The 25430-nt window shown below is 38.0% G+C and overlaps 3 protein-coding genes across 17 annotated transcripts in view; 2 read left to right on the plus strand and 1 right to left on the minus strand.

The window, feature by feature from the left end:
- The window catches only part of LOC105473636 (coiled-coil domain containing 175), a 62423-nt gene extending 60793 nt beyond the window's left edge, over positions 1 to 1630 (plus strand). For 5 of the 6 annotated variants that reach the window (XM_011727506.3, XM_011727503.3, XM_011727501.3 and 2 more), the window contains one exon: positions 835 to 1630. In XM_011727506.3, coding sequence (XP_011725808.2) covers positions 835 to 881 — 47 coding nt within the window. In that variant the 3' untranslated portion in view covers positions 882 to 1630. The remainder of the gene's footprint in view (positions 1 to 834) is intronic. The other variant, XR_982369.3, reaches the window with a different exon arrangement.
- JKAM (JNK1/MAPK8 associated membrane protein) lies at positions 1460 to 23467 on the minus strand. The gene is given in 7 exon segments (XM_071100097.1): positions 1460 to 2320; positions 4910 to 4986; positions 8388 to 8569; positions 12151 to 12357; positions 19824 to 19978; positions 20841 to 20914; positions 23125 to 23467. Coding segments are annotated over 7 exon segments (1257 nt in total). The 3' UTR covers positions 1460 to 2101.
- The window catches only part of LOC105473638 (trans-L-3-hydroxyproline dehydratase), a 75096-nt gene continuing 73094 nt past the window's right edge, over positions 23429 to 25430 (plus strand). For 8 of the 10 annotated variants that reach the window (XR_011625831.1, XR_982370.3, XR_011625830.1 and 5 more), the window contains exon 1: positions 23429 to 23936. Coding sequence is in view for 5 of the 10 variants with exons in the window: in XM_011727514.3 (XP_011725816.2) it covers positions 23429 to 23936 (508 nt within the window). In the remaining 5 variants the exon portion in view is untranslated. Of the gene's footprint in view, positions 24066 to 25430 lie in introns of all 10 variants that reach the window. The other 2 variants (XM_071100095.1, XM_024790251.2) reach the window with 1 other exon arrangement.

Genomic DNA, 25430 nt, shown 5'->3' on the forward strand with positions numbered 1-25430 from the left:
CAAATATATAACAAAGTAGTTATTAAATTTATCAACTGACCCAAATTAATCAAGAAAACACAGATTTAGTATCCCTGGTCTGAAAATCCAAAATCCAAAATGCTCCAAAACCCAAAGCTTTTTCAGCACTAACATGACACTCAAAGAAAATACTCTTTGGAGAATTTAAGATTTCAGATTTTAGGATTACGGATACTGTTAAGTATAATGCAAATATTCCAAAATCTGAAAATACCTGAAATTCGAAACACTTCTGGTCTAAAGCATTTTTGGATATGAGATATTCCACCTGTATTTTGACTTTTAAATGACCTCTTCAGGACTGGTTAGCAAAATTACCAGACACTGTAGTGATGAGGATTGTGGTGTGCTACAAGAGCCTAAGTCAAAACTTAACAAAGCTAAGACAAGGGTCGATTTTAAAATTTCAATGATCATGTTTTAACAAATTATTTAGTAACATTAGCAACTGCAGTGGCTATGAGTTGTTCTAGTCTTATTCTTACCAAAGCAAATTAAAAATGCAGATATATATTAAGTATTCTGGAAATGATTTGCCTGGGAGGCCTTATAATTATAATTTCTTCTTTTGCATATATACTTTTCTGCTAGAACAGGACATATGAAAAAAAAGATTGTAAAAATGGCTCCAAGTGGACCAGAATATAGAGTCCTAGTAATCAGACACATGACACCCTCCCCACTCTATCCCGATTATACAATTACCCAGTTGAGGATTCTTTGGGCAACTCAGAATTTTAATGAACACTAATAACCCCCCAAACATATGTGCAGTACGAATAGAATTTTTACATTTATTTTTTATTCCTACAGAAAAGAAGAAACACATTCGTACCAAGAGTTCATTTCCCAGTGGTTAAATGTACTGAGAAAAATACATTAACAAAGAATAACTAACAAAATAACTCAAGGATACAACTGCTGTGAATTCAAAAGACAAACACAACTACAGGAAAAGTGAGTGCACTTGCTTTCACATTTTGCAGCTGTTAATAGAAGTCTTAAACATTTAAAATTTAACTAACTCACACAACCTCCACCAAGTAGCAGAATCAATAAATAAAATTCTAAACAATAAAAATGGATAAACATGGTCAGGTTGTTAGGTTAAGAGCTAAAAATCTCATTTTGCTTCCATGGTTGCGACCCTAAGTCTCAAGGCCTTCAAAGCATAAACATCACAGAAAACCTATCACAAACCACAAACCAACCACAGGAAAACCCTTTTTATACTGTGTATCTTCTGTATTTCATAAATCTAATAAGCCATCAGTTGTAAGATGCATCCTAATTCAGAGATGTCAAAACATGAAATAAAAAGTATCTCTGGATCAACAAAATATGCTATGTATACATACCCGAGATATGAGAGGAAACTATTTACCAGTTTGAATTACTTCCATACTATTGTGCCAAACAACAATTAAGTGTCAAAACATTGAAATTTTATGTAGTTAAGCTTTTTATTGTTGTTTTCTTTACAGGAACAATAATCCAAACAAGCCTTGAACCAGTCTATAGACAGAAAACATGTCATATAAATTATTATCTATTTTTGCAATACATCAAAATACTGTATTGGTGAAAATAAATAGATAACAAAAAACAATATACATCATTTCTATGTTTGCTATCAGACCCCACAAGTATGTGTGTCTTTACAATTCATTATAGGTGAAAAACAAACTGAAACACAACAGGTATGTACAATTATGCCACTGTTAAGGAGTGCACATTACATGTGTTGAAGTTTTTCTTCATAAAATGGAACACATTGCTAGGTACACAGAAACATGATTTTGCTCGAAAGAACAGCTGAACTGTTGAGAGAAGCAAGGGCTTCCTAGTGGGCTTCCAGTGTAGCAGATAATATTACCCTGTATAACAGAGTATTACGGGGTTTTGCATTTTCCAAGTCTGTAAGTCTAACCATAAGCAAAACAAAAACAAACCGAAACATTAAGATATACTGACAATCTTATTCCCATATATGACAGAATAGTTCTCATACAATGTTAAGACTGATTTACTTTTTTATTAGGAGCACTTCTTAGGTTTTTGGCATTTCACATGTCTACACTCAGTGTCCGTTGGCTCCTTCTGAGAGTATCCGTGAAGGTTCGGTAAATTTTGCAGTGAACAAGTAAAAAAGGGCTGGTGTAGGTACCAAAGCCAAAAGGGGCAAATCTTGCTCAAGTTTATCCACTCTGGAAATGGAGATTATCCCATAGGCATGAAGTAACCAGTGGCTGAAGAGAACAATAAGTCTTTTCTTTCTGACCAGAAGATCATAGCAGTTCTATATAATTTTGTAAAAGAAAGAAAAGAGAAATACAGATTATCAGGCTAAATCAGCTGGATAATTTATTTTAATGTAAAATGTATTATTTATAATCTCAGAATCATAAAATATTTGAGCTACAAAAGACTTAAGAAATCACTCAGTCTAGCCACTCCACTTTGTAGATGAGGAAAGTGAGGCTCCTAAGGTCATATAAGCACTCAGCAGCGGCACCCAGACAAGAGCCACGTCATCATGTCTCTGAAGTCCTAGTCTATGCCATCATTCACTCCTGGAAACACTATAGTTTCTTCTGAAAGAAAGATATAAACTAGAAGGGAAACTCCACTTTATATGCTTTCTTCCTGGCCTGATCCACGGTGGTTATAGATCTACAGGTGAGAAATAGGAGGTACAGAAACCCAACCTCCTTAACTTCTAGCATTCCTGGAGCCTGCTGCATGAATAGTAAGGGAGCAGAAATGACACATGAACACTCTGATTTTCTTTTAATCCTTAATACAGCTGTATAGTATGCAGAAACTAGAAGAATGAAATTAATACAAAATTAATACCTAAATGTGCTAATGAACACATTAAAACGTAATTTGCAACAGGTTAGTTACCAACTTTCTCTTATCATTAAACAGCTCATCAACTCAACCAGTACTAAGCTGTCTTTTCCTGCTTTAGGTCCCCATTTCTGATTCATGCTAATTGAAGTATGTGAACATTTTATATAGGAGATTCACAGGGGCAGAGAAACAAATAAGTTCAAGCTAATTTAACAGTGTATGGCTAATTCTTAACTCTGGATAAGATGAAAAAATTCAAGACCGGGTCTGGTGGCTCACCCCTGTAATCCCAGCACTTTGGAAGGCCGAGGTGGGTGGATCATGAGGTCAGGAGTTCGAGACCAGCCTGATCAACATGGTGAAACCCCGTCTCTACTAAAAACACAAAAATTAGCCAGGTGTGGTGGCGTGCGCCTGTAATCCCAGGTACTCAGGAAGCTGAGGCAGGAGAACTGCTTGAACCTGAGAGGCGGAGGTTGCAGTGAGCTGAGATTGCACTACTGCGCTCAAGCCTGAGCAACAGAGTGATACTCTGCCAAAAAATAAATAAATAAATAAATAAATAAATAAATAATTAAAAACCTGATTTTATCCAAATATCCAAATATCCAACTATTTCCTCCTTCAAATCTTTCCCTAGAGTTGATAAAAGTGCCAAAACTAATTTGCCTCGCTTCTTTAATTAATTATATTTCAATGCTGGTTAAAGATTACAAAGGAAAAATGAGGATCATCTCCAGATGAAAACAACTGAGTAATCACTATAAAAACATTCTGTCTAGTTCTTCCACTATTATCCTACCTAAAAGTCACTATGATTCCTAGATGTTTTCCCCCACTCACTGTCTCACTAAGGCAATAGAAAAAGTGGCATCAACAGCAACCACTCCAAAATAGTTTACAACTTATTTTCTCTCAGTTGAGTTTTCTTTTATGTTATGAATTATGACAAAGCACATATCAATTGTCATGGGTAGTTTGAGACAGTTCAAAGGCCCTAGATTAGCAAGTATAGGATGGAAGAGTACTAAGACACTTCAGATTGGCCTCAGAATAAAGAGTTCTTAAATCAGAGCCATTAACGTATTTAAAAGCAATAATTTAAATGTAATATATTAACAGTAGAGAGCCACATAATTATTTTAGAAAGAAAATGTCAGATTGCATATGAACAAATAATGTACAAGAATGCCCATTTTGATTCAAAGTTTAATGAATACATTTTCCCCTAGATATAGAGTCAAATATACTACTACTTCTCATTTGTTGTTCATGTTTTCCACCAATAGCTTAGTTCCTTAATAGAATATCTGAAAATATAAAAGTTATGACATGATGTTCTATTCTACCCAGTGACTATAAATATGTCAAAAGATACTTTTTTGGCCAAAAATATTCTGAAAATAAAGACATATATAGTTTTTAAAAAGGAGTTCTTTATAATAGTGGCCTTACACTGAAATATTAAAAAGTTAGAGGTACAAAATGGATACCGTGAAAAAGGAACAGTATCAGAATAATGTGGCTATTAATGTTAGCTCCAAATCCCCCAAACATTATGGGATAAAAGTAAACATCCATAATCAAGAAAATAAAATTTGTGATAAAACAAAGAAGGATATGGAACACATAATTATTGATGACTGTTAATGTTGCCATTGTAAAATAAAGTTTAAAATTAGTTCTAAATATAAAACATTTTTATGGTTTTTCTCAAAATAGTGCTAGTAACTTTCAACATTTCAATAATTATATGTTTGCTACATGGGTAAATTGTGTGAAACGACTTTTCTCCTTCATGCTGGATACTTGAGCCCGACTACTTCACTCTTTCACTCATTTCCCAGGGAAATATATAGTCTGGTACACAACTTTTCATAAAGTTAACAAGCCAAAAGCTACCAAGTGGCATCAATCAACCAAAGATTACTAAAACAATTAGTTGTACTATATCATATCATATGGACTATTCTGATATTTACTTGTCAAATTTATCAAAAAGTCTTTAACAAAGGAAAAAAAGACTTCCTACCTCTATTTCAGAAGCAGACATGTATACAGCCAGAGTAACCAAAGATAACACTAATATAATGTATGGGAAGGCGTAATCTGAAAGAGAAGCATTGGTGTTATGTTGGAAATTAAACAAATTTTCTCAATAAACCATCAAATAAATTCAAATAGTAACTCTTAGAGTCAAATCCTTTCTCAACCAGTTCTGTGAGACTTACAACCTAAGGTTCTGAGGCTGGGGCCAGCAAGCTTTTTCTGGAAAGGGCAAGATAGTAAATGATTTTAGCCCTGCACGTCTCTGTCTCGATTACCCAGCTCTGCAGCTGTAGCAGGAAAGCAGCCATAGACAATACATACATGAATGGGCATGGCTGTGTTCCAATAAAAACTTTATGGACAGTAAAATATAAATTTCATACATTTTTCACATCAAGAAATATAAGTCTTTTGATTTTTTTAACCACAAAAAAATGTAAAAACTATCCTTGGGCCAGCTTTGAAGAACCCTGCCTTAAGGCATCCAGTGAATGTAAATAATTAACTTCTCTCCTCTGCATTCTAGAATAGTACCGGTTATGTACTAAACTTAGGAGAATTCAAAAAATGGTCAAATAATTTTCTGTGTTTTGTGATCCAGGTGGGGAACCTCAGTTGAGAAAGGTTATCTATAAGAGTAACTCAGCTTTAATTAATCTTTAGAAAAGGTCATTTATCAATAAACTTTAAAGGATAAAGAGATCATTCAGTATTCTTAATATCAAAATTCCAGCAATCTCTACTTTAAATACAGTACAATAATACTTTAAGCAAATTTTTTCCTCTAAAACACCACTTTTCTCTTAAAATGTTTCAAATTTATAACACACTAAAATAAATGGACAAATTGAGAAAAATACCTTTGAATTATTTTTCATACAATTATTTGTAAACGACTTCAGTTTATGAAACTACTAATCATTCTACATTGCAGTAGAACCCATTTGGAACAATTTCAAATGTTAACTCAGGATTCAGCACCAGAAACTGAATTATCTATACAGGCCTGATTCCAACTTACTAAAGAACTAAATGACTTATTTGACATTTATAACCTTTTATTTCATAGACAGTGATTAGGTCCTCAATCAGCCTTTCAAAAAATAAAAAATAAAAAACAAAATTCTAACTTATACGTAGCTAAACAATGTTGCTAATGATACAAATTTAAGACCTGGTAGTAAAAAGCCATATACAGTAAAAAGGAATAAAGAGGAAGTTTCTAACTGAGCCCAAATTTGTGGGGAGTAGAGGGAGGTGCCGGGCTAGAGATAGGATTTGGAGTGGTTCTTAAATTCTACTGCATAAAAAAACTTGAGATTTTGTGCAACCAGGTCTGGAGTAGGGTCTAGGGATATGCATTTTAGTTCCCCTGGTGGTTCAGATACAGATCACACTTAGAAGCTGGCTTCCATAATACTTGCAAAAAAGGTAAAAGTTTGTCACTGACATATTCCTAATCATGCCCTAGACCCGCAGTCCTTCATTATCTTAAGCTATCAGAAGCTTCCTGGTGCTCTGCTTTCCTCAGACTTGCTATATCCCTACAAACCAAAAATTATCTTTTTTTCAACATCATAACATTATGAGTTAGTAGTGCAAATGAACAGTACCTCCTTGAGTCCCCCATGAATGTGTTTTGAGTGGAAGCTTGTTAAAATGATAAAAGCATTCACTGTGGGAAAAGTTATTTTTCAATACAGACAGCTACAATATAGAAAGCAATGCTGTCTGGCATCTCTTTGGGTTAGCCTTCCAAACGTTTTCCTGCTTTTCACAGTGTTTCCCTTGTTTCCATTTCATAGCCAAAAGGCTCTACACAATAGCACCACCTGCAGTCTAGAACCTACAGATTTGAGGTCGGCCAATTCTTAATTCTTCCAGCCTAGCAGAAACAACTACCTGTAATCTTTTGGCTATTCCACGAATACTGAAACTGAATTCATTTCTCTTCACCAACCTACTTGTTGCTTCTAATATTCATATTTATCCCTCCACTGGTTACTAAGTCAAAAAGCTACTTTATAAAATTCTTGTCCCATTCCTTCAACCCCTATATTTGTTACCTAGCTTAGTGAATGCTATCTTTGAAGCTGCTCCTCATTCCCAGTGTTTTGCTACCATAGGTAGAGAATTCCACATGTATCAAGTTATCTTTCTACAGTGCAAATGTAATCATGTCACTCTTCTGCCTAAATCCTTTTAAAAACAGGTCCCTATTCCCTAGAGCAAGAATGGCAACCTCAAATGACACAGAGGCTAGCCAGGAAGGTACAGGGAATGGGCCAAATCTAACAGGGAGAGAGGAGCTAGAGGGAACTATAGATTTTCGAATCCTGTGCAGGCCAAATGAAACAGTTCATCTGTAAACCAGAATATGGGGGATAACAGAATTTCTGGTTCCCTTGGTCTTACCCTCAAGCCCCACCATCACCTTGAACCAAATTACATTCCTAAACTATATTACCAAATTATATTACCAAGCTCCATATAAAGGATGATGTCCAACATCCTTGGAATGTTCAATGTCACATATTCAAAAGAACCACACTACGTTTTCTCAGCCACTGGGCTTGCCTGCTTTATCTCCTGGTTGTATGTGAGGTTTTTAATAGTGAATTTTTCTTATTCTTCTGAGTCACAGTTTGGTCTAAATGGTTACTAAGCAAATGAATTAATGGTTACATTAAAATAAAAGATATTGAGGACTTTTACTATAAAAGGTTTTCATAAATGAACTTAGAAACCTAAGACCTTACTTAATAATAAACAGTATATATTATCAAAACTAATTTTCATAAATTCCTAAATAAAAACCAGTTTCTATTTCTTATGATATACTTAGATTTTTAAAATCTTCTAATTTGGTCATAAGCTTCAAATGCAAAGTATTCTCTAAACAGAAATCAGTTTTGATTAGCTGTCACTGATTTCTTGAGAATTTTTATTCCATTCCAAGAAATCCATGATTTTTCTTTATAATACTGATCATATGTTTTAGCAAAAACATACACTAAGGTTTATTTTCAAGGATTAAACAAATTAGCTGGACGCAGTGGCTCATGCCTATAATCCCAGCACTTTGGGAGGCCAAGGTGGGCGGATCATGAGGTCAGGAGATCGAGACCATCCTGACCAACATGGTGAAACCCTGTCTCTACTAAAAAAAATTACAAACATTAGCCGGGCATGGTGGCACATGCCTGTAATCCCAGCTACTCGGGGGGCCAAGGCAGGAGAATCAATTGAACCTGGGAGGCGGAGGTTGCAGTGAACCGAGATCATACCACTGTACTCCAGCCTGCTGACAGAGTGAGATTCCAACAAAAAAAAAAAAAAAAGAAAGAAAGGATTAAGCAAAGTATTTTAAGGAAAAAGTTCCAAAGTTAAATCTAGAGGAAATATTACTGCATACAATAATAAATATATTTCATTGACTTGACTGTACCCATCAAACTTACATAAAAGGCCTCCACCAACTGCCTGAAGCACAGTTAAAATTGGGAAGAAGTAAAGTGCAGCATAAATACTTTTAAATCGATCAGACTTCCCTAACCCACATGCAATCTTCTTCACCAGAAGAGGTCGGAGCAGCATCATTAATACCAAGCAGAATGCATAATAGATAAATACAATGGTGTATCTGTAAAATAAAATAGAAAATTTGTAACATCAAAAATGTTTTAAAAATGTTTTTATCCTTGATCACTTTTAAATGAAAGAGCCTAAAAAAGGTTTAAAAAGCATATTTACTCTATCCATTGGATATTCAGATTGGCGGAAGGCTGGCCAAACAGGCTCTCATACACTGCTAGCAAAGGTACAATGGTTGCTTTCTTAGGTAGTCTGGAAATATGTATCAAAAATCCTAAAACTGTTTATCCCTTTTGATTCAGCAATTTTACCTGTAGAAATTTATCCAAGGGAGACAACCAGGGATACATAAAAAAACCTACTGTACAAGGATTTTTATTGAATCACTTATAATAAAGAAAAGTCCTAAAGAAAATAAATATTCAATTATAGGAAACTGGTTATATTTTATAGTATATTCATGCTGCAATATTATGCAGACATAAAAATTTAGTTATGAAATAAATGTTAACAAAATTAACTGTGCCTAATATATTAAGTACCAACAGCTTACAAAATAGCATGTCATAGTATAGCCTTAATAGTCTTTAAAATGTATGCATACACATGCAGAAATAAAACTGGAAAGACAAAATTTTTAGCAGAATCCATCTCATGGAATAGAATTACAGATTATTTTATTCTGTGTGTGCTTTTATTCTATGTTTTTGAAATGTCCCATTTTTAATGTAACTTTTATAATCAGAAAAAAAAAAGCTGTAGAAAGAGCTCTGTGTCACCAGACTTCTAGTACTTTATTTTGAATAATGGGACTTTTATCCACATAGTTCTACCTTAATTTTCCTGAGTATTTTCAAATTGTTTTTACTATCTTGCTACTCAAACCCTCTCCCTATACAGGGGAGTGTCCTACAAAGTCAGCAGTCATTTCAGATCACAGACCACATGCTTTCTACCCACACAGCAAAATGATACCATAATCCTGTGTTTCTGTGATGCTTTTAGGTTCAGTCCTGTATGGTAATACATTAGTACATGTTTGATCTCTTGGGTGATCCTTTTTTTGTCTTGTTATACCACCCCCAACCAACATCAAAAGAAAACAAAATCTATCCATTCCTGCAACTTGTAGTTCCTTAAGAGCGCTAAAAAAGATGATTTTAATCAAGAGGAAACCATCATGTGTTACCTCTTCTAATGAATTAGTTTCCTAGTCTTGTTTGCTACCTCCTATCAACAGCAAAACAAAACAAAATCTGTCCATTCCCACAACTTGTAATTCCTTAAGAGCTCCAAAAAGATTATCACTTTAATCAGGAGGAAACCATCCTGTTTCTCCAAATGAACTAGGAAACTAGTTTGTGGAAGTGATTATGTTTCCCACTCCTGCTTTCCACCAGAAGACCTCATCCCATTCCACTCTTCCCCTCTTTCAATCCATGCTGCCTACATGTGGGGATAGTTTAAATTTGACAAACTAAAGCTAATTATTGCTATAATAGTAATAACTGCCATTTTCCATAACTCATTCTTAAAGTTTTAGTAATGTAAAAGTTATTTTTTGCAGTAAATTATAATGATAGAAGCTTACATGTTTTTTCATGCCTCATCTAATCTGTTTCCCCTTAAAACTATAACTATCAGTAAAGTAGTGTGGTATTTTTCAATTTGTAAGAAACTAGGCTATATATACATTGGGAAAAACAGCCTTCATTTGTCAATGCACTAGTGTTCCAAAGATTTCTGGTAATTGTGTGCTATTACTTTTTGTTGACTTGCAAAAAAAAAAATTACTATGACTTGTTGTAGCCCTACAACCTTCAGAAATGTTTAGCCCAGTCTGACCAAACATTTATTATTTAGAATGGTTAGGTAAATAAATAATATGCCTAAACCCAATGCTATAAGACAGTATAATATCTCATAATTTAAAAAATCACTGTTTTGTATAATTAATAAAACAAGGCAGGCAAGCTGTTCTACAATGACTGTTGGTAAAGGTGCTGAGGAAGAAAAACAAACAAACAATCTTGATTCAGGGATAGCGAATAGATGGAAAATGTCCTAATCAGTGAAGCTGTGTGATGATTATGATCGACAGAGAGTGCTGCCACAAAATTCTTAGCCTACACTCAATTCAGCAGAAAAACTGCTATAATAAATTAGAAGTGACTATTACAGGTGCAGATGAGTGTTGGTAGTACCTGTTTGTCATTTCTCTTCCAATCTTATATTTTCTTACCCTCCTAATATAGGCTTTACAAATATTAGTATAAGTAACATAAATGAGACTGTTAAGTAAGTCTGATTTTGTTTTAAATAAGATTACCTTATATCTTATTTAAATATAATATTCATTTCACTTATTAAGTTTTCCAAATAGGACTATGTTAAGTTATGCAAGGCCTCAGGAGAGTTACATGACAAGAGGGTAATTAATGCTTAGAGCTAAGCTCTAAGAATCAATGAATCAACAAAAAGGACATTATCGGTCTTTTATATAGTATTTTATATAAAAATTATAGCTATATATGTATATATATGTGTGTGTATATATGTGTGTGCATGTATATTATATATGTGTGTGTGTATATATGTGTGCGTGTGAAAATATATATATATATATGTAAACTAATTTGTCATACCTAAAAATTGGCAGTGAAAGGCCCCAGTGGCTCACGCATGTAATCCCATCACTCTCGGAGGCCAAGGTGGGTAGATCACTTAAGGCCAGGAGTTCAAGACCAGCCTGGCCAACATGGCAAAACCCCGTCTCTCTACTAAAAATACAAAAATTAGCCAGGCATAGTGGCACATGCCTGTAATCCCAGCTGGGGAGGCCGAGACACGAGAATCACTTGAACCCAGAAGGCAGAGGTTGCAGTGAGCTGAGATCTCGTGCCACTACACTCTAGCCTGGGCAACAGAGCGAGACTCTGTCTCAAAAACAAACAAAAAACTGACAGGTAGAAAAGATGATTTTCATTTTTCTATATCTGGTTGTTTTGTACCTATATGCATGTCTATGTTTTTGATGTTTTATTATTAAGAAGTTGCTCAAAAAGGACTAATTTCCCTGAGCATATTATGTACTGAAAGCCCACTACAATTATAAGAATATAAATACCAGACTTCTATTTTCCCTTTCCCCCAAAAAATATCAAAATGAATTTGATTCATTTTCTAGTTCTAGAATTTACAAAAATTCATAAAAATTCTGAAACTGGAATAGTCTGGCATAATTGCATACAGAATTTTATGAATTTAATATTTTTAAAACATTCTAATAGAAATTACACTTATTTGGGGAGAAAAAAAGAAAATACACTAACCCAAACACTCTAATAATGCCATTTACTATAAAGTGCTTCCTATATCTAAGTTATACAGTATCTGAGAATGTGTGGATTAATTTAATCCTCAAGACATCTTATAAGGTATCATTATTCCCATTTTACCAATGAAAAAACTGAAGTTACAAGAGGCTGTTTACATGTTCAAAGTAATACAGCAGCTGGCAGACCCAGAACTCAAACCCACACCTGTTTTTGTCTCCAAAGGCCATAAAATCTATAATAATTCTCAGAGATTAAAAAAAAAAAAAGATCTTAAGTCGAAATAAACACTTACAGTGGGTAGACAGCTTCATGAGTACAGTGCACTGTGGTAACGTAATCTGGACTTGGGTTGTAAAGCATCGTGTACCAGTCAGAAAGCATCAATACTCGACATGAACGAATATAAAGAACACCAACTGGATCACTCACAAGTAAGGTGATAATAGCTGCCATGCTGCATTCAAATAATGCAGTGATGTGTTGGAAAAGTGCACTGGAACTAGAGAAGGAAAAGCATGATTACTAGAAAAACTGCAATATTTAAATGGCTTAAATAAAACATGTACATGTGTCAAGATACAGATTTCTAAATATATAAGAAAAGTCAAACAAAACTACTCAAGAGTATAACCTTTTATTCTCAAAAGGGATAAATAACACTGTAGCAGTATTATCTAAATGTGTAACAGAAAAGTAGAAATTAGATCTACCTTGTACCTTTAGTATCTTGCCAAACTGTTGCTAAAAATTTCTTAGTTATCTGTATATTATTTAATCTTAATATGCACATAAAAGATGGTAGGTAACATATGTTTGTTATAAAGTATAGTAATTATAATATTATAAGCTCATCTCCTACCCAATAACTAGAACACTGTCAACAATTTATGACTACTTCTTTGTTCCTCCCCATCCATCCCTCTGTCTCTCCCTTAGAGGCAACCATGTACCAAACTGCTTTTATCACTTCTTTCTAGAAAGTTTTTATCCCAATTGTATTTATGCTTCACAACTATTCTGGTTAGTTTTGCTTATTTTTGAATACTATAAAATGGTATCACACTAATGGAAGTCTTCTGACATTTTTTTCCGCTCAAAATTACATTTCCAACTTTCATCCATGCTATTGCTTACAGCTGAGGTTCAGTCATTTTTGCTACTGTATTAGGATTCCACTGTGTGACAATACTGTGATTTGTTTCTCCATTCTGCAGTTAGTTAAATGTGTTGCAAATGTGTTCCTCTTAGTCTGTGGGCTCAATTTTCACTTTCTTTGTGAAGTCTTTTTATAAACATGTTCTAAATTTTAATAGACTGGGCTTTATTTTTTTTCCTACTTAGCAGTTTAAATGTTTTAAAAAGTCCTTCCATACCCTGAGATAATGTGTGTGTATCTCACACACACACTATTTTCTTCTAAAAATTTTAAGGTTTTGCATTTCACATTTATCTTTAATTCACCTAGAAGAGATTTCTGTGTCTAAGGTAAGGTAGAATCTAACTTTACTTTTTCCCATTTGAACTGTCAATTGTCCCAGCAGCAGCATTTTACTGAACAGGTACTTCTTCCCAACCCTACCCTCCCAACTAATTTGCCATGACACTTCTGTCATATAAAGTTTCATATATAACTGTGTTTTGGCTCTCTATTCTGTTTCTTGAGTCCATTTATCTATTCCTGAGCCAGAAGAATAATATGATCATAATCCTTGATGTTACATACATTTTTTCTACTTCTTTGGTGGTCTTGGCTATTCCCGGCCCTTTGCTCTTCCATATAAATTTGAAAATTGGCTTGTCAAGTGCTCAGATAAATCCCATGTAGCTTAGCTATCTTGGTCTGGCTATGTCACAATACTTTACTGTACGTGGAATATAGGAAATAGTTTCATATATTTATCTTATACTCAACCTTTTTATTAAATGGTTTTGTTATTTCTCATATCTAGCCTATAGGTGACTTTGAGTTTTCTACTTGAACATTTTCCATTATGTGGAATAATTTCCATGATTCCATTGCGTAGCAAACTACCTCAAAACTTGGTGGCTTGAAACAAGAACCACTGATCATTTCTCACTATTTTGTGATGTGACTGGGCTCAACTGGGCAGTTCTTTCTGCTCCACATGATGTCAGCTTGGAGAGCACTCGTCTAGAGGCTTGACCATGCTGCAGCATTTAAAAGGACTAACTCACATGGCTGCAGTTAAGTGCTGGCTGTTGGCTGGAAGCACAACCAAGGCTGTTAAAAGGTATGCCTTGGTTCTCTTCCACATGGCTTCTGTTTTCAATATTATGCAGTTTAATTATGATGCATGTAAGTGTAAATTTCTATTTATTCTGCTTGGGATGTGTTTTGCTTCTGGGATCTGTGAATCTGTTACTTATTATTTTTGTAAAACCTGAAGCCAGTATCTCTTTTTTTTTTTTTTTTGTTATAATACTTTAAGTTCTAGGGTACACGTGCGCAACATGCAGGTTTGTTACCTATCTATACATGTGCCATGCCAGTATCTCTGAAAATACTAGCTCTCCTTGGCCGGGCGCACTGGCTCACGCCTGTAATCCCAGCACTTTGGGAGGCTGAGGCGGGCGGATCACGAGGTCAGGAGATAGAGACCATCCTGGCTAACACGGTGAAACCCCGTCTCTACTGAAAATACAAAAAATTAGCCAGGTGTGGTGGTGGGCGCCTGTAGTCCCAGCTACTGGAGAGGTTGAGGCAGGAGAATGGCATGAACACGGGAGGCAGAGCTTGCAGTAAGCTGAGATCACGCCACTGCGCTCCAGGTTGGGTGACACAGCGAGACTCTGTCACCAAAAAAAAAAAAAAAAAGAAAAAAAGAAAAGAAAAAGAGGTTAGGACAGTGGAAATCTGAATTTCTAGCCTCTCTGGGGAGGCAGCAGGAGAGAAGAGGGTTCAGAAGAGCTGGAGGTTTTTCCACAGGATGTCAGCCAGAAAAAAAAAAAAAAAATACCAGCTCTCCTTCATAGTCTCTATTTTTCCAGAGACCCTAATTAGATACTATGGGCAAAAACTTAACAAAACATTTATGAGAATCTGGCCTTCAATTAACTCTCTAGCTCTTTTCCTCTGGAAACCTGGTAAGGATAGAATGTCAACTATATTGCTAGGCAACACCGCTTATGATAATAATGATCCTGACTGGTAAATTACATCTGGACTGGGGAGAACCATAAATGAATTATAAATGCCTGATGGGGATACCATGGTTTGGCTTTTTTTAATTCAGTGACTCTTGTAATTGGCATGTCACTTGCAGGACCCCAGAAGTTCATGGAATTGTTATGAGAGAGACTGGCTCCTGTGAAGTGTAAGACTTTAAGCCTGCACGACTCCCACATCCACCCAACATGGATCTCACCTTCTTGCACCTGATTTTCCATCTCCTTCTTTCTCAGTGCTATATGCCATTATTTATATGCATTCTTTTCTAGTTCACTAATTCTATCTTCAACTGTTTAATCTGCTGACTACCTTTTTTTTTTTATTTTGGCAAGTATAAATTTTCATTTCTAAAAGTTCCGTTTTCTTCCGCCAATACATCTGTTTATTCCAAATAATCTTATTATTATGGACAGCTTGTGACTACACCCTTACTTTCTTTATAGGTAGCAGTTACATATCCCATAGGTGAAAGTCCATTATCTGTGTCCTTTGAGGGCATAAATATATTGTTTGTTGCATCAACCAATAAGTCCTAGTGCTATTTTATTTAGTAACCACAGACTATGAGGTCATTACTAGATCTTAATGAGCAAGAGTCTTATAGGGTTAAACTGAGAATGGGGAAGCTTTCCAGCAAAGAGACTCTGCTACTTTTGCCAGCAGCTATGGCCACTACTACCTTGGGCTTCAGGCCCTTGAGGGTCTAGTCTTGGCAGAGGCTGCCCAAGATTCAGTATCCAGATAACACTGCTGCTACCAGCAATTGACCTTAGACAACCCTCTCATCCCAAATGCCTGCCTTGTCACTCTGGCCTAACTCAGGGGGGGTTGGTTTGTGTTTTGAAAGAGAAGAGTTCCTGGAGATCTCTCCATCTCCAGCTGGGACCAGCAATGTCTCACATAGTTTATCTATCCCAGACTTTAGTTATTTCATGCAGGTGGGTCACTTGGAGCTCCTAATTAACTCACATTGTTGGAAGCAGAACTCCTGTGCCATTTTACAAAGATGAAAACACTGAAAACATAAATCAACACACATTCACATTATGTAATTTGACATTTTGCTTCCTTATAGAATTAATATTTTTAGAGGCAAAATCCCAACTTCATTATTTCTTGCCATTACTTTGATAACGTTCTTACTGGTCTTCTTGTCATGTTCTCTTTTATGTCTTTTTTATGTGGCTGTCTGCAGCCAGACACATAATCTTTACAAAATGAAATACAATTTTAAAACTCCTCTCATTAAACTAATTTTGAGTCTTTTTGTCTTTCTGGAAAAATACCCCTTGCCAGCATCATCTTCTATATTTCCTGGCCACGCTAAAAGGCTTTAAGTTCATTTGTGCCTCCACACATCGGGGCATGCATCACCCTCCACCTCAAAACACATTTTACCTATCTGCCAAACCATGCATCCTTCCAGATCAGCTCAGGGGTTATCCCCAGTTTTTAGGAACATTTGTTAAGACACCTCCAGCCCCAATCTATCCGGACTGTAAGTGCAAAGTTTCAGGAAATTGTTAAGAGATGGCCCTTGTGTTCCTTGTTACCAATTTCCTAGGCAAAGCATAGTTGTACAATTCCCTTTTTAAACCCACCTCCTTTCCTGTCTGAGCATTAGTCACTCCTCGCCTTCCCTCAAACCAACCTCTAGTCTCTGATTCAAGTCTCTCCCTCAAAACACAGCTGATATCTGAATTCAAATGCATTTGGTGAAGACATACCTATGGCCTTTAGCTCTTCTCTACTTTGGGGCTGAGAACTTCCTGCCAATTGACTGGGCAATTATTCTGTTTCAGCTTTATCACATCTCTGTTCTCACCCCATCTCTCATCATTCTATTAATATACCAGAAATTAAAAGCTGGATGAAAGATGCTATTTTAAAAGTATTTTTATAAATTATTCTGAAAAATTATAAATGCTTTCCCAATGTAAATAACCACTCTGGATTTATCAGGTACGCCCCAGAAAACCGCTGATTCTATTTCCATCTGGACCATCCTTTCCATTTCCATTCCAACTACCACAGTCTATTTCTTTGACAACAGTCTTCTATTAAATATCTCACCTCTAATCTACCCTCCACAGAAATTTTCTTCCTAAAATATACATCAAATGATGCCACTTCCATACACCAGATCTTCACCAATAAATGATTCACTCAAATAAGGAGTGATTTTTTTGGATGCTCATTCCCTCCGTATCTCATGTTGAAATGTAATCCTCAACGAGGTGGGGCCTAGTGGGAAGTATTTGGGTCACGAGAGTGAAAGCTTCAGGAATGACTTGGAGCTGTGCTCACAGTAATGAGTGAGTTCTCACTCTAGGAGTTCATGTGAGATTTGGTTGTTTAAAAGATCCATGGTGGCTCACATGTGTAATCCCAGCGCTTTGGGAGGCTGAGGCAGGAGGACTGCTTGCGCCCAGGAGATCGAGACCAGCCTGGGCAACAGAGAGAGACTCTGTCTCTACAAAATATAAAAAATTAGCAGGGTGTGGTGGTACACACCTGTAGTCCCAGCTACTTGGACGGCTGAGTCGGGAAGATCACTTGAGCCTAGGAAGTCAAGGTTGCAGTAAGCAACGATCACACCACTGCAATATAGCCTAGGTGTCAAACCAAGACCTTGTCTCGAAAAATAAAAATAAATAAATAAAACATAAAAAAATAAAAATGAAAGAGGTACCTCCTCCCTCTCTCACCATGTGGTTCCCCTTTGCCTCCTGCCTCCTCTCACACTGGTACCCCTCTGCCTTCTGCCATGATTATAAGCTTCCTCAAGCCATCACCAGAAGCAGATGCCAGCACTATGCTTCATGTACAGCCTGCAGAACCATGGGCCAATTAAACCTCTTTTCTTTATAAATTACCCAGTCTCAAGTATTCCTTTACGGCAATGCAAATGGACTAACAGAAAACTAAAACTGAAGGGTAGGGCAATACTATAAAGACACCTGAAAATATGGAAGCAGCTTTGGAGCTGGGTACCAGGCAGAGGCTGAAAGAGTTTGGAGGTCTCAGAAGAAGACAGGAAGATGAGGGAAAGTTTGCAACCTCTTACAGCCTTAAGTGGTTATGACCAAAATGCTGACAGAAATATAGACAGTGAAGGCCAGGCTGATGAGGTCTCACATGGAAATAAGGAAGTTGTCAGGAACTGTAGTAAAGGTCATCCATATTATGCCCTAGCAAAGAACTTTGCTGCATTATGTCCAAGTCCTATGCATCTGTGGAAGTTGGAACTTAAGAGTGATGACTTAGGGTATCTGGTGGAAGAAATCGTTAAGCAACAAAGCATTCAAGATGTGCTGTGGCTGCTTCTAACAGCCTATGATCAGATAGATGTGGGAGCAAAGGAATGACTTAAAAATTGGGACTTATACTTAAAGGGAAAGCAGAGTCTAAAAGTTTGGAAAATGTGCAGCCTGGCCATGTGGTAGAGAAGAAAAGAGCATTTTCAGGAGAGGAATTCAACCAGGCTGTAGAGCAACAACTTGCTAGAGAGGTTAGCATGGCTAAAAGAGAGCCAAGTGCTAATAGCCGAGACAATGAAAAAAAGGCCTTAAAGCCATTTCAGAAGTCTTTCAGACTGCCTGTCCCACCACAGGCCCAGAGGCCTAGAAGGAAAGCATAGAAAGTAAGCTGTCTTCCTTATTTTTCTCTTTTAATAGCACTCTTTGTTTTGTTGTTGTTGTTTTGTTTTAAGCACTCAACTTTCTGAGTGACTTTTAAATTGAAATCAGAAGGAAAAGAAGGTAGCTAGGTAACAAGTTGCAGTTAGATGAAGAAGAGAGTATTTCAGACAGCAGAAAGTTTGGAGGAAGGGAAAGAACCTAAAATAGGAAAGATCCTGAGCAGTTGGAGGAACTAAAAGAAAACCAGTATGGCTGAAATGTACTAACGCAGAATTTGACTTCCCATTCCCAGCAGATTAAAGTTCACATGCTTATCAAGAACCTTCACATTCTGGCCCCAACCTATCTTTGCTACTCCCTTTTATATTACTTTTCTTCATCTGCAACCCACTCTTGACTACCCCAGATTACTTCCATTCCTACCTACCACAGATCACATATTTCATACCTCTATGCCATTATTCATGCTGTTTCCTCTGCCTAAAATATTCCTTTTTTGAAATCTTTCAGATCCCATCAGGCATAACTTATCTCTCCATTCTTTGTAACTCCAGAGTACTTTGTTTATAACTCTTCCACTACATTTCTAAGACTGATTTATAATTATGTACACACTTGTTTTCTCCACAAGATTATGACTATAAGCCATGTCAGTTATTTTTATATCTCCTTCCCTGATCTTTCAAACATAAAATGCAGTGCTTAGTAAATGTGTGCTGATTTAATATGTTAGTATTAGGTTACAGCTATATTGTTTTTAACTACATCATACTAGATTATTAGTATTAAATTAAATTACAAAGAATGTGTTCCATAACAATAAATAGCTTGTCATCATAACCAATTTTGTGTAGAAAACCAATAAGGATTACAGTTGAGAAGTAAAAAAGTATTCCTTCAAGATCATTGAAAGTAAAATGGACTAAGGACAGTTCCCCTAAAAATTACTAAGTCATGCCCTATTGTTAAGTTTTCTTGTCACAGTTAAGAATAATCTGAAGATAAAGGAAAAACATGTTTACCACTTTTAAAACAGAAGAGGCAGAATTACTTAATAAGGTCTTCTGAGTGATAATTATTCCAACATTAGTTGGATATAACAACAGCCAGATACAGTCATAGAAATGTGCTAACCTCTTTTTCCCCGAGTACCATTCAATGAAGAACCAATGTAAAACCAGAGGAAGCATTGCCATAAATCCAAGATAGAGCCAATCATAAAGTTCAGGAGATTCTGTGCAAGGCTGACAATATTTCTGTGCATTTGTTCTCTGTCCTCTTGGGCATACCTACAATATATAAAACCAGTATTTTGTGTACAGATATTATTTTAGAATATTAACACCCCCCCAAATCATTCTATAAGACATCCCATTTCAGTTTAAATATTTAAGTTTACATGTGCAGCTTTTAGAACTAAAAAAGGCATAAGTAAAATAAAAAGAAATCTATATTGTATGTGCTATATTTGTACAATGCTCTTAAAAGATTCCTTTTACTAAGTTACTAAAATAGTTGACTAACATTCAATGAAAAATCTAGTTATGAACATTATATAAGAATAATTGCAGATAAATGTTCTGGATTCATGATGTTCAACTTACTGTATAAGACACGGTACTAAATCATAAATTAGAAATTATTAAATTATTAAATGTTTTAAAAAATAATAGACATCAAAATGCCAACATAAACAATGACTACATTAATGCCTCCATATTCTTTTATATTTCTTTATTTTATTTTTTTTTGAGATGGAGTCTCCCTCTGTTGCCCATGCTGGAATGCAGTGGTGCGATCTTGGCTCCCTGCAACCTCCACTTCCTGGGTTCAAGCAATTCTCCTGTCTCAGCCTCCCGAGCAGCTGGCACTACAGGTGCACACCACTATGCCCAGCTAATTTTTTTCTATTTTTAGCAGAGACGGGGTTTCACCATATTGGTCAGGCTGGTCTTGAACTCCTGACCTCAAGTAATCCACTCGCCTCGGCTTCCCAAAGTGCTGGGATTACAGGTATGAGCCACTGCGCCTGGCCCTCCATATTCTTTTATAAATTAGTGAGTATAATAAGAAAAAATATTCTACATGTGAAAATATTTCAAAAGCAAACAGATTTTACAACATGAAATAAGACACAAACATAAGACTTACCCCACATTCTCCATATATTTCAGTTGAGCCGTTTTTAAATAATAGGGTCTTCCCACAATAAAGTCCAAGGCATGCTGGTTGGATATCGACAGCTTTTTAAAAACAAATGCCAGTATAGTAACATCTTTTGTGATTATAAAAAAAAATGCAATAATAGCTGAAGCACTTGGCAGAAATAACAGTTTCAAAATTTTAAATAACACATATTAGACAAAAGTCTTCAAGCATTTTTAAATTTAAATTTCTCCTTTTACACTGTGACACTGCAGACAGTTATCCTGGAACCTTGCTGTTAATACTGTGCCTTATGATAAAGGTCCTCAACCAGCAGAGCAGGATCTATCCCCAGGACTCAAGGCCCAACCCGGTACGATCAGAGGATACTTTTGAGTTTCACTGACTATAAAGTTCAAATATACATATATTTTTAAATTACAGCACCAGTAGAGGGTCACCAGCTTCTATTTTGCCCAGTCAGGACATTAAGCACCCACATGTAGACATACAATTGTCATCTATGTTCATAACAGAACACATTTTCACATGGGAAAAGCAGAGAACATAATTTCAGAACAGAGGTACATAAATTACCTTTATAAAAAGCTTCCTACTTTGTCCTAGCTTTTATCATTTTTGTGGAGGATAAGTGAAAATTTCATCAAGGCTGTCATTGGGCAAATATTTAGGAACCACTGCCTTAAAATTAATCCCCTGATCTAAAGGCTTAGGGGAAAAGCTGCTATTCCTTACATAAAAAACCCCAACAACTAAGAACCTAATACGTTGTCTTTGACCTTATTCACAAGAAGAAATTATGGAAGGAGTTTTCTTCATCAGTGACATCTGATTCCCTTCATTCATTCATTGATTCATCCAATAAACATATACTGAGCTTGATTCCACTGGTTAGGGGCCAAAAAGTCCAAGGAGAAACAGAATTCCTGCCAAAACCCTACAATCTAATGTGGATTAAAACAAACAGGTTGGGTGAGGTGGCTCACGCCTGTAATCCCAGCACTTTGGGAGGCCGAGGTGGGCAGATCACGAGGTCAGGAGTTCGAGACCAGCCTGGCCAAAACGGTGAAACCCCGTCTCTACTAAAAATACAAAAATTAGCCAGGCGTGCTGGCGCACCTGTAGTCCCAGCTACTCGGGAGGCTGAGGCAGGAGAATCACTTCAACCTAGGAGGTGGGGGTTGCAGTGAGCCGAGATCGCGCCACTGCACTCCAGCCTGGGCTACAGAAGGAGACTCCTTCTCAAAACAAACTGTGGTCTACATGTGAATTAATTTGAAAAAGTATGCATCTTTGACTATTCTTGAACAATCATTTCCAAATTATTCACAGATTCACAATCCAGACTGCCTGGTCTACAGTGCCCTCTCTCCTTTCACGTTCAAGTAGACTTTTTATTTCCTTCTCCTTATGCTGCTGAGAGAAAAAGAGAAGCAGCATTGATTAAAATTCCTCAAGTTTAATATTTTCGCTTTTAACAAATTTCGGACTTAGCTTTTTAAACCCATTGGCCTCTTTAATGGGCGCTTTTTTTTTTGTAATCCATTGTAATCACAATGTTCTAAATTAATACATGAAAATGAATTATGTTTCAGGTTTTTCAAGAATGCAGAAGTTAAGGAATTGGAAACTTCTGTATGGGTTTTACATCTAGTAGATGCTTAATAAGTACATGTGAATATCAATAATCTAAAGTTTCTCAAAATCCAAGGCCTGAAAACCAGTATGATAAACTGAACTGAAATAAACAGCCTATCACCTACTAAACAAAACCCAGGCTCCAAGTGACTGTGTAATTTCCCCTTTCATTTCCTTTAGTGAACGATGGTTAAAGTTTTAAGATTCTATTTTTTTGCAGCGGTCTTGCCCCTTTGTGACGGGCCCTACAAATCTACGTTTGAGGTTGAAGCAGGAGACAAATTATGCAGCAACTTGCTTCTGCTTTAGTTTTTTCTGCACTATCACCCGCGTTTTCAATTCTGAAGTCAACCCTCATGCAAGTGTTCCCTTCACATTGAACTAAGGGACTGAAGGGACATTTCGGACCAAACAACAAAGACCTGGCCTTTCCGCCGCAGACAGCGCGCCTCCCCTGGCAGCCCGTCGGGGACAGAGACCACCCCAACCCGGCAAGAGTGCGGGGCCCGGCCCGAGGGCGGGCGGGGTCAAGGGGCGAGCCTGCGCCGCCAGCTGAAGGCCGCCTACAGAGAGCCGAGCCCGAGGCTAGCCGTGTAGGAAAGCAACCAGGACTACCAGAAACAACCAGGACTTCCCGGGATCTTGGCGACCACTCACCCATGGGCCGCCTGAAGGTTTTTTTCCAGAAGCACTAGACCAGCGGATCTGGCAGCTGCACCGAACATCCGGGCCACAGCGAGCTCGGCGGCTCCGCCTCCCAGTAACCTGAGCAACCGCTCCGAAGTTCCTCCCCCATTTCCGGGTTTAGGCTCCGATGTCCCGCCCCAGGAGGGGTCGCTGCTTCGCGTCCCGCCCTCTTCGCCAGGAGTCAGTGGGTAGGGGTCGGGCTTGAAGTCATCGCTGCAGGACGGTTCTTGTGTCCACGGACGCAGACCATGGAGAGCGCGCTGGCGGTGTCCCGGCTGCCCCCGCATGATCCGGGGACGCCGGTGCTGTCGGTGGTGGACATGCACACGGGCGGCGAGCCCCTGCGCATCGTGCTGGCTGGGTGTCCGGAGGTGTCCGGGCCCACCCTGCTGGCCAAGCGGCGCTACATGCGCCAGCACCTTGACCACGTGCGGCGACGGCTCATGTTCGAGCCCCGAGGGCACCGGGACATGTACGGGGCTGTCCTAGTGCCGAGCGAGCTGCAGGACGCGCACTTGGGCGTCTTGTTCCTGCACAACGAGGGCTACAGCTCCATGTGCGGCCACGCAGTGCTGGCGCTGGGCCGCTTCGCCTTGGACTTCGGGCTTGTGCCGGCGCCCGCTGCGGGCACCCGCGAGGCCCGCGTCAACATCCACTGCCCGTGTGGGCTGGTGACCGCCTTCGTGGCGTGTGAGGACGGCCGCAGCCACGGCCCGGTGCGCTTCCACAGCGTCCCGGCCTTCGTGCTGGCAACAGGTAACGGGCGGGACCTTTCCAGCCCAGGGCAGAGCTGCAACCGGGACGCAACTAACAACATTAACGGTGTCTCTAGGCTGGAACTCTCGCAACTAACCCATCCCGCGTGCCCTTGCAATTAATAAAAAGGTAAATCACTGCGAACGTGTGTCAGCAGTCTTGCGTATTTGCTTGGTGCGTGCAATTTTTGTTTTCCCTGACTCCCGTCCGCCTGAGGTTTTGAGAGACCCTTGAGGAGCGAGGAATTCCGTGTTACCCTGACTCAATGCCTCCTTCTGCACTGGTGAGGCGTTCCTAGAGATTTCACCGGTGGGTAAAGCAAAGTACGGTCAGGGTCAAGGAAAGAGCGAAGAACAGCCAATGTACCAGGGTTCCAGGCTGGCTCAGAATATGCTTGGTAGACACAGAATCACAGTAAGTTACTAAACCTGGTCTCCTTTCCTCACCTCCCCCACTTCTTTGAGGAAGAATTAAATGAGAAGGAATGAACAAAGCAGTTTATAAATCATTAAGATACGAATGTTGCTTTTCTTTAAGAACAGGAACACACATTGCCTGGTGTCAAATCCTGATAACCCCCTAAAGCTGTGCAACCTGAGGCAAATTACTTAATCTCTCTGTGCCTATTTCTTACCTCGTAGAGTTTTTTGTTAGGATTAAATGAGAGTGTGCAAGATACTGTATTCCTGGAGATAGATGGCAAGGTATATATGATTGCTAAAGTTCCCTAGGCCTATTGTGCCATTAAAAGGTTTTGCTGGATTCCCTAGTACAGATCCTTGTACAGCTTATGTAAAGCAGGGCCTCTGTATAACCATAACCCTTACACGAGGGAGATCCCTCATGGGGATGACCTGGCAAGTTGGCATCTGGTTTCTCATGTGAATACTACCTCCTGGGGGCCGCAGTCTATCAGTAAGAATGCTTTAGTCGTTGTGACTGGAAGTGAGCCAGGAGCCAGTTTACCAGGAACAGAGTTATCCTTCTCTTAAAAATCTTCAAGCCATGCAAATCATCTGTTAGAAAGTTGGACCTTGATTCCCCCTGCAGAACTAGGTTTCAGATTAGCCTGATTATGAATGATAAGTAATAAAACAGGCACTTTTAGAGCAACCTCAGGCAGCTGAAATCCACAAGTTAACGAAAAATGCCTCTGGAGAAATTGATGCCATTTTCCCAGAGAATGGTGTCACTTCCAGATTGGGAGGCCACTTGAGGGAGACAGAATTTATGTTTAAGATTCCATTTTTAAAACCTCAACAATTTAACTAGCGTGGTTACCAGAATTCCCCGCAGGCAACTACAGCAGCAGATTAGAAACACTCTAGACTTCCGTGAGAAATGGCAGCCGGCAGCAAGAACACGAACTACATCACATTTCTGGGTCAGTTAGGGCAGGGTCAGTCAACCACTTGACCTCAGTAGTTCCTCTCAGTAGTTCCTGAAAGCATCAGTGTGTGACTACAATAATTAATGGGCATTAATGGTAACTGA

The sequence above is a fragment of the Macaca nemestrina genome, chromosome 7, assembly GCF_043159975.1.
Source record: "Macaca nemestrina isolate mMacNem1 chromosome 7, mMacNem.hap1, whole genome shotgun sequence".
Lineage (NCBI taxonomy): Eukaryota > Metazoa > Chordata > Mammalia > Primates > Cercopithecidae > Macaca > Macaca nemestrina.